The following is a 13943-nucleotide window of genomic DNA, read 5'->3' on the forward strand; positions in this document are numbered from 1 at the left end:
CAGCTGATAGTACTCCACTGGGAAATCAGCTGCTGATGAGTCGAAATTTGGTGACAACTACAAGCAAAATTTTTATTATTATTTACAAATTAGCAAGTACAAGAGAAGCATAGAGAACTAGCCGTTATTTCTTACATGCCCAAGTTTGAGGGTGAAGACTAGCAGGTTACACAAAGTCCTCTTGGAAAAGTCAACCGTACCTTTCCAGTGCTTTAGAAAGTGCTTTTTGTAGATTAGTGGAGGCAGCTGGGAAAGGGAACTTCACAGCAATGCTTCTGCAGTAGTAGAAAATTGTGGTCAGATGGTCTCCCTTGGAAGAAGCTAAGATAGCCAACTGATTGTAAGGCTGACCTAGAGGAGAAAGTTAAGAGTCTAAAGTCACTAGAGATACACGCAAAGTCCTGCTATCAGAAGACATTTTTAAGTCTTTAAATTAGTAAGGCGAAGTGTTTGATGAAGTAAATGTCATGACTACATTACAAATGGGCATGATGTAAAATGCCACACTTCAAAAACAGTATATAAAATGTTTTAGGTTAAGCCACATAATTACATAATTACACTGTAAGGCCACATAAGACTCTGGAAAGGTCTAGAGACAGGACATTTGTCTTGGCTTTGTGGGCTACAGTCTCTATTACAAGCCCCAGCCTGCCACTGCAGTGGGAAAGCAGCCAGCCAGCCTGAAACAGACAGTGCGCCGGCTGCCACCCTGCTCGAGACTCTTTCAAGGGGCTCCTTTCAGAATCCGGAGGAATTTCAATGTGGCTTAACAAGAATGGCTTACAGCACCAAACATCTGCTGCAATTTCTCTACCTTCAAGAATCACTGCAAACTAACACCTATTTCTGGGGCATCAAAAGACAAAAGCACTACCTTTTAGGTAAAAAGACATCATTTTTCTAGGATGAAAATGGTGGTATTATTAAGAAAACTGTTCTATAATTAATTAAGAAAGCCAGAGTTGAAACAATTTTAGATCACATTAGGGGATATTTTATTCATACTGCTTTAATGACAACAGTTATTTTAAAATTTTCATTTCCAGTTATATAGAATGTATAGTTAAAAGAAAAAATATGACAATCAATACCAAAACTCATAAAACTTGAAAGATGAGCCTTCAGTTAGTTTCCATATTGCTATAAAGGATGAGGTGTCACTGCTGACATGACATGGGAGACTCACTCACCATTAGAGGGGACAAGCTGAGCTGCGTGCCTATAGTAGGACTCTGCCTGGCTGGTCTGGTTTCTGTATCGAGCTGAGAGGAGGAAGAAGAAAACTTAGTTTAAAGACAAACAAACAAATAAAGCAACTAGGGCAATATTTCCAAAACAACTATAGTTTTACATTCTAAAGATAACAAACACATTAAAATTAATTTAAAAGCATTGAAGAGAAAAATACTTTAAAACAAATTAACTATAGGATTATGTGTGAAGTGTCCGTCCGGCCTTCCCTATTCGGGACATTCAGCATGTAACCAATTGTAAAGCTTACCTAGCCCCCATTTTCAGGTCCTCCAGTGTCATGCATCACCAGCTCCCACTACGGACTATGCTGGTGACCTGGAGCCGGCCAAGAAGGGGTGAGTTATATGGCACTTAAAAACAAAACAAAACAAAAAACACTATACAATATGATCTGAAAATTATGTTTTTCTTCAATATCTTATAAAGTGATTTTGAAAAATGCCTCATACCTACAGTGAAAGCAAAACCACCTAAATACACTATTCCTTGAATCTCCCTGAAGAACTTGGTGCTTACTTTGCTGTGATCCCTCATGGAGTCAATGATTTATGACATCAAGAAATTTAAAATCTTTGGACTCAAAGCACTAATGTTCTCCATTCCCTGTTATCTGAGGACAGCAAAACATAATCCTATAGTTAATTTGTTTTACAACCTTTCTTAGGTCACCTTAAAGGAATGAACAAGAAATAAGTTACAAAACGTTCCCAAATTTAAATATATAAAATGGAAATACACATTTCACTGTACAAGGAAACAGCGATAGCTTTGAATGCACTGGCAGGAAAGGAAGAAGGCGATCTAGCTTCAGAAGGAATCATCTGTAAACCCTCAAATTCCAGAGTACAGACTTAATTTAGAAAATATTATGTCACCACTTTGAAAAGTTGAGCTTTGATTACATTTTGCTATTTATTATTTGCCTATATCTGCATAAATCTGAATAAAATTTAAATCATATGAAAGTTACTTCCTTCAAAATCCTTTGTCAATCTCAAAACAATGAGAAAATCTAAGTTTTTTATAGTTTCCTCTTTTGACCATCTGAATTGTGTGTGCACGCTCAGTTAACAGGAAAATCAAATTTTGGTCTATGACCGCACCAAAGAAAAGGATAATCTATGATCAATTCCTCCCCACCAAAGGCTCACCGATGTCTCCAAGGTGAACGAGGCAGTGCTGGCAGATATAGGAACAGGAGCTAGACTGCGGCTTCACTATGGCGCTGGTATGCATCTGTTTATGGCTGATAATTCCCAACTGGGAAGATTTCACACGGCATGGTAAATCTACATTAAACACTGTACACAGTTCTTGTAATAACTAAAAGGAAAACATAGGAAGATTTAGAATTAAGTCAGACCTGGTGAGTCAGAAGTGCTCTATAGTAAAACTTGTATATTTTAACATATGTACCTAATATCATATACTGCTGAGACCTAAGCAAGAAATTTAAGAAAATTTTATGGTAACCTTTCCTATGATAATTAGTAACATTCATTACAAATCATCTCATTTGAATCCTCAAATTTTATAGCAATCTAGGGTGTGCATCTAAAAGAAACGGCAGCATTTTTAAGACTTCAGCAAAACTCCTTCAAAGGAGTGCGCATGGGCCATCCCTTTCTCAATTCCGACTCACTCCTTAATCCATTATGACCTGGCTTCCGCACAAGCCCCCTCTTCCCATCCCACCGCCTACCACTACTCCACTGAAACTGTTGTCAATATGACAACTGGTTGTCTAATAAACAAATACAATGGACATTTCTCCGTTATCATCTTATTGGACCTCTCTGCTACACTGAAAACAAGTGATCTGATGTCTGACCACTGATTTTGTTACTCTCATTCCTTTTCAATCTCCTTCATGTAAAAGCTTTTCTCCTCCCACCTTGCTCACAAGGGTTTCATTCTTGACCTCCACACAGTTCTTTGCATCCTGTTCTCATTCAGGTATTTACTTAAAAATGTTGTTCAAATATTTGGTTACTGTCTTAGCTACCATGGTAAGCAAGAGATACAGGGATGAATAAGAAAGCCTGTGTACTTAAAGAGCTCATAGCAAAATGAGCAAGACAGGACATAAAGCACAGAGCAGGGAGAAAGGACAGAGGGAAAAGGAGGGAGAGGTATGAAGCTTGACAGCCTAAACCAACAGAAATTCTACATTTATTTTTTTCTTTACTGATTTTAGATAGAGTGGAAAGGAGAGAAACATCGATAGAGAGAACATCGACTGGCTGCCTCCTGCATGCCCCCCAGTGGGGATTGGGCCCACAACTTGTGCGATGATCTGGACTTACATAGTCCACTTCCTCAATCTGGCGGCTAATTTGAACTGCATGTAATAAGTTCAAATGGTGTTAGTAGCACCATTAACTGTTTCAATTATCAAACCAATACAACATAAAAAATGCAAGGAAAAAGGCCTATTAATGTTGATACATGCAAAAAAAGTTTACTGATGCTCCTTCTACAACTGTTGTAATTGCTTAACCATTGATTATGGAATACAGGTGGGCAAAATCAATGCTTACTATAAAAATTTTAAAAATAAATTTCAAAGCAAATTTATTTTTCCTCACAAAACAGTATTTTGAGACATTTACATTTTATTATTTACCTACTTATAAAATGTTTTTACAAATATAACGCCCCCTCAATAAAAATGATCCTTGCTTTATTTCCTTGCATATTTGTTTTGATTTATCAATGTCCAATTAAACCCTTGGAAATGTTTTTACAAATATAATGCCCCCCCCAATAAAAAAAAAAAGGCTAAGAATCATTTTTCAAGATAACAAACCAGTCTGCACAACGGCTTTTATAAAGATGTCCTACAGAGGTGGATGCCTTCCCACTCCCTCCCTCCATCGGTCCAGCTGCACCGAATCCCTCCTGTCCCCCTACCTCACCTGTTCACATTTCCAGTTTCTAATGCATGGGAGAAGAACATTTTGATCAGAAGTGTGACTGGAGTTTTAAAACTGGACTATGTTTCAAAAACCTAAAAGCAACCAGAATATATGGAATCTGTCCCAAGATATTATACTGGGAATGAATCTGGACTTCAACAAACCAGAGCTGATAGTGATAGGGGCAGGAAAAACAGGGGGCTCTGGGGAGAAGATACATTTTTGTTACTATCCTACTGAGTTGGGACTCCTCAACATACAGAGTCAAACTGTACACGTAATTTTATATCAAAACTTTTCACTTAATAATACAACTCTCATCTCAAAAGTCTTCATAAGTATCGTTTATAATAGTTTCATTATTTCCAATTCATTGATATGCCATAATTTAGCCATTTTTCTATTGAAGAACATTGGTGTTGTTTCCAAATTTTAAGATTTGAATTATAATATCTGTTTGTTTCTTTAAATATAATTATTATTGCCCAGCCAGTACGGCTCAGTTGGCTGAGTGCTATCCCATGCACCAAGAGGTCACTGGTCCAATTCCTGGTCAGGGCACATACTAGGTTGCAGGCTCAATCCCTGGAGGGGGAAGAGCATGAGGCAGCCAATCAATGTTTCTCTCTCATCGAAGTTTCTATCTCTCTCTCCCTCTCCTGTCCTCTCTATCTAGAAGTCAATAAAAACATATTTTAAATATAATTATTATTGCCATTATTAAATATCTAATGGTCTACAGGCAAAGATAAGACCACACTGCCCCCCCATACCTCTGTATTTTAAACACCAACCCGATACCTCTAAATTTTAAAAAACTCCAAATAAAATGAAAGGACAACAGAAGAAACTGGAGAAAAACAATGTTTGCCAAAAATAATTTTAAAAATTAATATCTATTTATATATAAAAAGTTCAGAAAAACTACCATGAAAAAATTAGGGTCCAAACTATGAATGGGAAGAGTAAATGAATAGGTGATTTATATAAAATACAAATATCTAATAAAATATGAAAGAAGTTCAACATCACTAGTAATTCAGACATTAAATTGTAAATAAAAAATTTTCCCCATCTATTAAGTTATTCACTTAATCATTCACTCACTTCTACTGAAAATACTTCACACTGGTGAGTATGCATACAGTACTGATGTAAAAATATAACTAACTTTTGAGAAAACAATGTATATCAAAAGTACTAAAACTGTACTCATCAATGATTTCATTCAACTAGCAAATGAGTTGGTCCTCATTTGAGAGAAAATGTTTTACACACAAGGATGCTTATCAAACTGTCTAACAACACAAGGAAAAAACTCACATTATTATGTTTAAAAAGTAAATACAACAATGGATATAATGTACAACTATGTATAAAAGTAAAAACACCAAAAGACTGTATATTAAAGTGGTAACTTATCCTGAATGGAGGAATTAATGAAAAATTTTTTTTCTTTTGTATATAATTTTCAAATTTCTTAAAATTACTGTGCATTGTTTTTTATAATCAGAAAGCAAAAAGAAATCTGTATCTACTAATGTATTTATCTCTTCATTTAGACTGGACAGTCCCTTGAAGGGTAAAGATTGTCTATTTTCCCTCCATACCCTTAGTATCTAGCATTGTGCCTTACAAATAGCTTTTAATAGTTACTTGTAGAAGGAATTAACCTTTAATATCTGTTTTAAGGACTAGTTAGGTGGAACACCTCGATCTGTCTCTCCAGAATATCAACTTCTGCGAAAACTGACATCAATTTGAAAATGAATTTTGAAAATAAGAACCACAGCTGAATTCTTTCCATGAGTGTTTTAGTTTAAGTAAAACAAACTCTGTAAGATGATGGTTAACTATTTGACTTCTTCCAACAGTCTTTTCTTTGTCTTCATTCAAAGAAATGGTAAAACCAAAATGGAACAAAATACAGGTAGCGATGGTCAAGCAGCAACACAGAACTGGCCAATTCTTTCAGAGCAAGATCATCAAAACTTTATCTTGTCATTATAAGATGAACATTTATATACAAATATTTTATCAGTGAAATTATGAATGCTATTACAAATGGGTGAGATCAAGTTTTTAAAGGATTCTGCTTATAGTAAAAAATTCATTGTTCAGAAAGATTTATTCTCTTACCTTGCCTGATTTGGAAATTATATCAGAATGTAACTAAGGACAAGAAAAGTCTGAAGAAAATGAATAATAACTTATTCAAATAAAAAAAAAAGCTACTCCATTTCTTAGGTAATTTAATAACATTTGAAGCTCCAAATTCAACTGTGCATATAAAACTATGAAAAATCACTTGATGACACAAACTTTGACTATTTCTTACCTGGTACAACATAGCAGTGACTTTCATGATTATACCCACACCTATAAATTCACATTCGCTTTGATACCTCTTGTAACTGACTACTTCTGCTGTTTCACTAAGGCATTGCCCTCATTATCCTTTTTCTGTTCACACAATTATTCCTCCATCATTTAGCTGAACATCAACCTGTTTAAGAGCAGTCTTTTTTTGTTTTAAAAGTCTTATGGTACACAATTTGGGGGATTTTTATTCATTTGAGATTACAAGTGATCAACTCCTGGGATGGCCCACATAGTGGTTACACAAAGTGTTTAAATGAACAAGATGTGTACAAAGAGACTATTCACCACTAATTCCAGGAAAACTAGTATGCAATGCAGAACTCACCTGAGTATAGAAGCCACTAGCTGCCTCTAGGAACAGAGAAAGGTTTGCCTGAACTTCACTCCGATTCGGGTTTGCGCGATTCTTTGCCTGGCCTTGTAGTGTTGTGATCTGATTCTTAAAGGCATGATTCCAGCTGAAAACAAAATGTAATTCTATTTGTATAGCAGTGACTCACTGGGCAGACACTGGTCCCCCTGAGAACAAGAAAGAACTGTTTGTTATAATTATAACACACTAGATAGTAAACCTGCATTAAAGATATTGACTTAATAACTTTAGGCTCCCCTTTGAACAAGACTAAACATGCAGTAGAATCCAAATGACCTTAGTAAACACTTACCAAATGTTTGAATAATCAGATAGTGGCTTCAGCTATTAATCTTTTAGAGCTACTAAAGTTAGAGCCTACTTAGGAATCCCAGCACAAAATCAGAAGTACAGTGATAAGACCAAAGTAAAAATAAGCTATTAACAAATTTGCATACATTGTGCCAAAAAATAACTCAGTGTACCCTAACAAGTGACATGTACAGGGGGAAAAAAGTTTTGTAAATATTAAGCTATATCCATTATTTCCCTAAAATCTCCCAGAGTTTTATTTCTACTCAATAGCTTATTTCTTTAGATCTTGAAATATAAGGTAATTTTTTGACATTTCAATTTTGGCTATTTAAAATAAGAAACAACACAATGCTGAAACACAGCACACCCAAATCCTGTTATAAAATGCCTTCCATTAATCAAGTCGTTCAGAGAATAATTTTAAATTCAGGTATGGTGAACAGAGCCACCTTCTCACTGGAAATCGGGGTGGGGCGCAGAACTAGGATGAGAGCAGGGATGACTGGCTTGATCTAAGGAAGCAGAGAGATAAAGGGTTTACAACCTACCTGGAAAGTACCCAATTCTTTAACAATGTCAACTCTAGAGCACTGCGTTGTTTTTTAAGGATTTATGAGGTCAATCACTCCCTTAGAATTTCTGATGACATCTTATCCTGGACTCTAGAACCATAGCTATGGATTCTGAGTGGTTATGATTAAGCTCTATTACTAGATCTCCTAAAATGTAAAGTAATCTAAGAAAAGTGTGGAAGATAAGGAAAATGAATCTTCACTTCAACTTGGGGTAATGGGCATTACTAAATAGAATATTCTTAATTCATTTTTAATTTTTCATCAGGCTAACGTCCTTGTTTCCGTTTATAAGGCAAGGCCTTCCAATAAAAGGCATTTATTCATTCACTTGGGAATCTGGTCATCTGTCATTTCATCCCTCATAGAAAGAACGAGTGGAATAGCCAAAACATACAAAATCTTTCTTTAGTTTTTAGGAGAAAATACAAACACCTATTTATTTTATGCTATGCCTTTAAGACCTTAATAAAAGTCAACTCTGAACATTTCTCTTGCCATCTAAAACTGTATAAGAAAGTAGGTAATACCAACGGTCAAATATTTTCGTTTGAAAAAAAGTCCCAAGTATTATAATTTATTTTCTTTTTTCTTTTCATTGAAAAAGCTTACTCTGAGAGAGGTTAAAAAGAAACAACCAAATTGTTCTTTTCTACCCTAAAGTCTTGGTGAGATTCTTGATCTTAACAGGGACATCCCAAATGATAATACTTACAGATCCTGTTCTACTTTCTTGTCTAAAGCGTATTCCAAATCAGTAACCAGCATTTTCTGGTACAGGTCCTGCAGAGCCTGCCTGGATGTCCAGACCTCAGCTGGACCCAGCTTAGAATCTGAGTGACAAAACAAAACCAGAACAGAAGACGATAGATCAACACAGAGTTAAAACCATTTTCCCACACCAACCATCCCTTCCCTCTCCATTCCCAAAGCAAACACCTGCTGTACCTACATACCACAGATTGCTGCAGAAGTTCCACACTACTGCATTTCAAATGACTTTCGCCTTTTGGCTAATGACTAAATCTGAAGGCTTCTGTGTTTGATTTTAGCTTTAAAGTAATACCATAGCCCTGGCTGCTTTTGCTCAGCGGTTAGAGTGTGAGCCCGCACACTAAAGGGTCTTGGGTTCGATTCCCAGTCAAGGGCATGTACCTGGGTTGCAGGTTTGATCCCTGGCCCTGATCGAGGTGGTACATGAGGCAACTGATAGATGTGTCTCTCTCACATCGATGTTTCTCTCTCTTTCCTTCCCTCCCACTCTATCTAAAAATGAATGGAAAAATAGCCTCATGTGAGGATTAACAAAAAACATAAAATGAAAAAGGCAAAAAAAGAATAGCATACCCTTTGCTTTTGGGTTGGAGTCATACCACAGGAAGCCATATGCCTCACACTAGTCACCCTCTTTGAAATGATGGACTGCCAAGTTGGTCTATTTACTCTCACAACTAGACTTCTTTGTCCAAAGCAGCTTTTAAAATTTTTATTTTGAATCATTCTCACAATTGTCCTTCCAGAATCCTCATGTCAGCTCATAATCCAGCAGCTGTTTGGGCATTCTGCTGTTACTCCTACTCTCTCGGTCAATCCAATACAGCCAGGAAAGTGAGCATTATTTTAATGATTGGTAGACTGCTTGCCAAGACATTTTTGTGAACAATCCACACTTGCTATTTAATGTAAATGAGGACTGGTAGCAGACAGTGATTACACTGCTCGAGAGGCCAAATGAGAGACTGGGTGCAAGATGAAATCAGAAAGTCAGGCTATTGCTATACATAATACCAAATTGAGGCCATATTGTCTGCCAGAGTCCTACAAGGCACATTAGCCTTTCCGATAAGTAGGCTTATGAGTGCAATAATTGACAGTGAGCTGCTTCAATAGAAGAACTTCATAATGGACTTTTCAATATATATTTCCAACTGCTAGTTAGGCTGTCTGGTTGCATTTATATTTTGTTTCTGCTCAAGGGCATAATCTTCGCTCTTCTTTTTAGGTCTGCTATTAGTATCTATAGCTACCATAATCCTATTCTGCAAAAAGAATCTTCTGGATATACATCATAACAGTCGGTTTCCTCGACTGTAAACTTTGGCAGATACACTGATTATCCGACCAGTTTAACTGTTTGTGGGTTTCTCTGCAGAACGAAATTCCTCAAAATTAGAACAAGGTCCATTATTGTGCATTTATTACATTTTTGTCGGCATATGCTATTATAGAGAGCATGTTTACACTACAGAGCAATTGCCATGTATTTCCTAATTTGGGGGTTAAAATCATCTGCTCTGTTTAGTGACTAAGTCCAGTTATTCTTTCAAAAACACCTTGGCTATTATTCAAAACAAAAAAGATAAGGGACAAAAAAATGGAAGGTGGTAAGGTAGCTTACTCAACTCAAACACTTTCAGCAGCGTTTTCCTGGAAATATTTTTTCTGAAGGTTTAGCTATTATTTGAATTTGGGGAATTATAAGCAGGAAGATAAGAACTAACACTAAAGAATATTAGTGTGTATATGGTGTGTGAATTTTTTCTGTATGTCAGAAATCATTGATAAATAGTTCATAAAAATTAATTATATGTAGTAAATTAGGTAATATTCAACCCCATGCAGTATAACTTATATAAAATTCTTGACTGATCATCTAAGAATTCAAAATATAAAACATTAAATATCTAAAACAAATAGTAAGTGCCACAAGTAATACAGGAAAGATACCCTTCCCTTAGTTTAATGGTATAAAGTAAGATGTGAGAAACAAAGGAGCAGCAATACCTGTCATGTCAGCCTTCAGGACTTCTGCCTGCCTAAAAGGGAAAAAGAAAGCACCAGTGAGAAACAAACCAGCTGTACCCAACATAAACAACACAACAAGTTAACAGTTAAGTGAGCGCATCTACTACAATAAGGATGTAAGCAGCTCTATTTGTGGCACTGCAAATAGTCCCTCTGCTTTTTCATCCAGGGTGGCACTAGGTCTTGGCAAACTGATGCCATTACTTAAAAAGTTTACAGGGCATCATAAACTCTTCTACTAAGTCGAGTTCACTTTCTTGCTGTTTGCCTCCAAATCTGATAGATTTAAGGTAACATTAAATGACAGGCATAAATAAAGGAAATCCTGTTTCGCAATTCACTTTCCACTGTAACTATTTCAAACCTCCATTCTCTATCTACAAGCTGCTGAGTTCTGTCCCATTCCTCAGCCTCAACTCCTTTCTGCAAATAGGAAAAACAATACCCAGTTACTGAATACTACATTCACAGGGCCCTCTTCTTTCCTTCTCTTGTTAAAACACTGGACAACTTCACCTTTTATTTAACACCAGTAATTCCACTTAAGTATGCTCTTTGTAGCCTTTCCTAAGGCTATCCTCTCCCCTCCCCTTTCCATCATTTTAAAACTTCCTTCTACTGAATACTTCCTTCTCCTCAGAATTTAATTAAACATGCACAATGAGTCTCTCAGATTTTAAAACCTTCTGTCCATATTCTCCCCCTAAACTGCTGCTTTTCTCTTCAAGAGTTGTCTGGATTTAAGTAGTCCAAAACTGAACTCATGACCTAGCTCCACCTCCCCATCCCTGGTTCTCGTTCTAGTGTTGTTGTTTTTGTTTTTTTTTACCTGAGCAAATGTATCATAACTTTCCAAATACCTGGAAGTCGTCCATGACCAATTTCTCCAAGTGCTGGTAATCTATCAACTCCAGAGACTTTCCCCTGCTAACTACACCTTGAATCTGCTGGCTTCCCTGTACCGCCTCCTCAACCACTCTCATTCAAGTTACAACCATCCTGTGCCTGGACTACACACAGGCACCAAACTGTTTTCCCGTCACCCTGTCTCCCCACTGCTGTCAGACAGATCTTTTACAAATGCAAATCTGATCTTAGCAATTACTCATTTAAAACACATTAATAATTTCCCACTGCTTTCAGGTTAAAAAAAAAAAAACTTTATTAAAGTGTCCCACAACTTTCTGTGCACTCTACCTGTACCATTATTCGTTCCTCCCCCATCTCCGTGCTCCAGTCCCTGGACTTCTGGCTGCTCTGCTCCCTTCAAACTCGCAGGGCCTTTGTAAGGAGGAGCCCCTTTGCTAGAATACCTCCTCCCCCTCTGCCTGGTTCCTGTTTTCTTTGTCTCAGCCAAGGGAGAACACTTGCCCAGAAGCTTTACTTGAACCCTACATAGGTGATCATTCCTGTTTTATGCTCTCAAAGCACTGGTATTTACTTCTTCATACTACAAATCAGATTTTCGGAATGCTCACCAGCACAACTCCTATGCCTACTAGCACAGCTGCCTAGCACACAGTGGGCATTCAATACATGTTTAAGTGAAGAAAGGAAAAAAGAATAAATCATGTTCATATAACCTATTTAAGAAGGTAAGTATATAAACTTAAGAGATTCCCATTTAAAAAAATAACATTTGACATAAAAAGTAGAGAATATTCAGATTCTAAAATTTTTACTATATATACTGTTTTACATAATTTATTAGGTATTTAATATCAATGGTGAATTTTAGTTTCATCAAAATGTAACATAAAGCTCTTCATTTCTTAGTCTTTAAAATATATTTATGTTTTTAAAAAATTAAGTTTTCAAACAATGGGATTGCAATACAGTGCTATAGTGTTAACTACAAACCATATGAGGACGGATCAATATAAATGAACAATACCAAATAAACAACTACACTTACTTAGTCCTAAAATATAACATCACATCAAATTCCATTATGCACTCAGCTGAGCTTCACTGTTTGCTCTGGGGGTTAAACTTTTGCCATTAAAATTTTTTTTTCACAAGGTTGTGCCCTAAAACCTAAAGTCATACAACTTAACAAAGAATACCACATATCCTATCCTACGAATGTCACAACAGCCTCCTCTCCTCCCCCTAAATCCTACAAAACTAACTTTTGAACTTTAAATGGAAAAGGCCAGTGTTAATTATGCATCTTTACTGGATTCAATAACCTTTTCATTCCATCCCTGAAAAGGATGATGTATTTTTCTATGCTTCTATATGTTAGCTAAAAGTTTGTACATATACAAGATCTTATACTTAGTTAGGATCATGTGCCTAAAGGTGGTTTTCTCATTCCAAACAAGATTTGCTTGTAAAAGTGAACAACATCATTTCAGTATACTAACAACTTGCAGTCAAACAGAGATTATAGTGAGCTTATACAACAAAACATAACAAAAACTATTTACAAATAACCTGCTACTCTTATAGGCTGTCACAGAAGGAGAACTATATAATTCTAACAGATTCTGGGCCAGGCTTCCATTGGCAAACAAATATCAAAATTTTACACTATGTTTTATATACTAAAATATGTCCAAGAAAAACTGTATAAGTAAAAATTCAAGCACTAACAAATGTGAGAAAATGTCATAAAATCTGACATAAATGTTAAAGCATTCTGAAATAAATCCCAGGTGTTTTGATTCCTCAGTTGATAAGGGTAGAGGTGCTCATCTCTGTGCAGAGTTCTTTACTAGGTTCTGAAAGAGACACATGTTAATGACTAAAATAATCTTGTAAAGTTGAAATGATGAGAAGAAAGCTAAATGGAAAATGTAACAACCCTGGGAGATAGCTACCATTAATTCCCATTATACAAACAAGAAAACTGAAGCTGTGAAGTGTAAAAGAATTTGTCCACGGTCACAAAGCAAGCGGGCACAATTAAGTGCAAACCTAGTTCTGACACTAAAGCCCAATTTATTTCTATTTCTTTCAAATTAGAATAAAAATTCTATGACATAAAAAGCATATATAGACTTATCTAGGTTCAGCTTTTTATTGTCAACTAAACACTAATACTTAAGTCAACTAGCCTAAATGAAAAGATCTGTTCATATTAGAAAATAAATATGAGTTTTTATCAGAAAGACTGTTAAGTAAAATTCATAGTCTAGTGCAGTGGTCAGCCTTAGGTGAAATTCCCTCCTTCCCCCAGGACCTATGTCTTATAAATCAATTTTACTGGAGCACAGTCATGCCTATTCATTTATATATTGTCTATGGCTGTTTTCTGCTCCAAGGGCAGACTGTAGTAGTAGAGACAAAGCCCACATGGCCTACCAAGCCTAAAACATTTACCATCTGGCCCATTAC

The 13943-nt window shown here is 36.1% G+C and overlaps 1 protein-coding gene across 8 annotated transcripts in view; it reads right to left on the minus strand.

Moving 5' to 3' along the window:
* Window positions 1-13943, minus strand: part of SMG7 (SMG7 nonsense mediated mRNA decay factor) — a 65886-nt gene that overhangs the window by 26094 nt on the left and 25849 nt on the right. For 7 of the 8 annotated variants that reach the window (XM_036272871.1, XM_036272868.1, XM_036272869.1 and 4 more), the window contains 6 exons: window positions 10581-10612; window positions 8512-8629; window positions 6883-7015; window positions 2409-2580; window positions 1194-1265; window positions 201-351 (listed from right to left, as the gene is read on the minus strand). In XM_036272871.1, the coding sequence (XP_036128764.1) occupies window positions 201-351; window positions 1194-1265; window positions 2409-2580; window positions 6883-7015; window positions 8512-8629; window positions 10581-10612 (678 nt within the window). Of the gene's footprint in view, window positions 1-200; window positions 352-1193; window positions 1266-2408; window positions 2581-6882; window positions 7077-8511; window positions 8630-10580; window positions 10613-13943 lie in introns of all 8 variants that reach the window. The other variant, XM_036272872.1, reaches the window with a different exon arrangement.

This window comes from Molossus molossus, unplaced genomic scaffold (assembly GCF_014108415.1).
Source record: "Molossus molossus isolate mMolMol1 unplaced genomic scaffold, mMolMol1.p scaffold_m16_p_20, whole genome shotgun sequence".
Taxonomy (NCBI): Eukaryota; Metazoa; Chordata; class Mammalia; order Chiroptera; family Molossidae; genus Molossus; species Molossus molossus.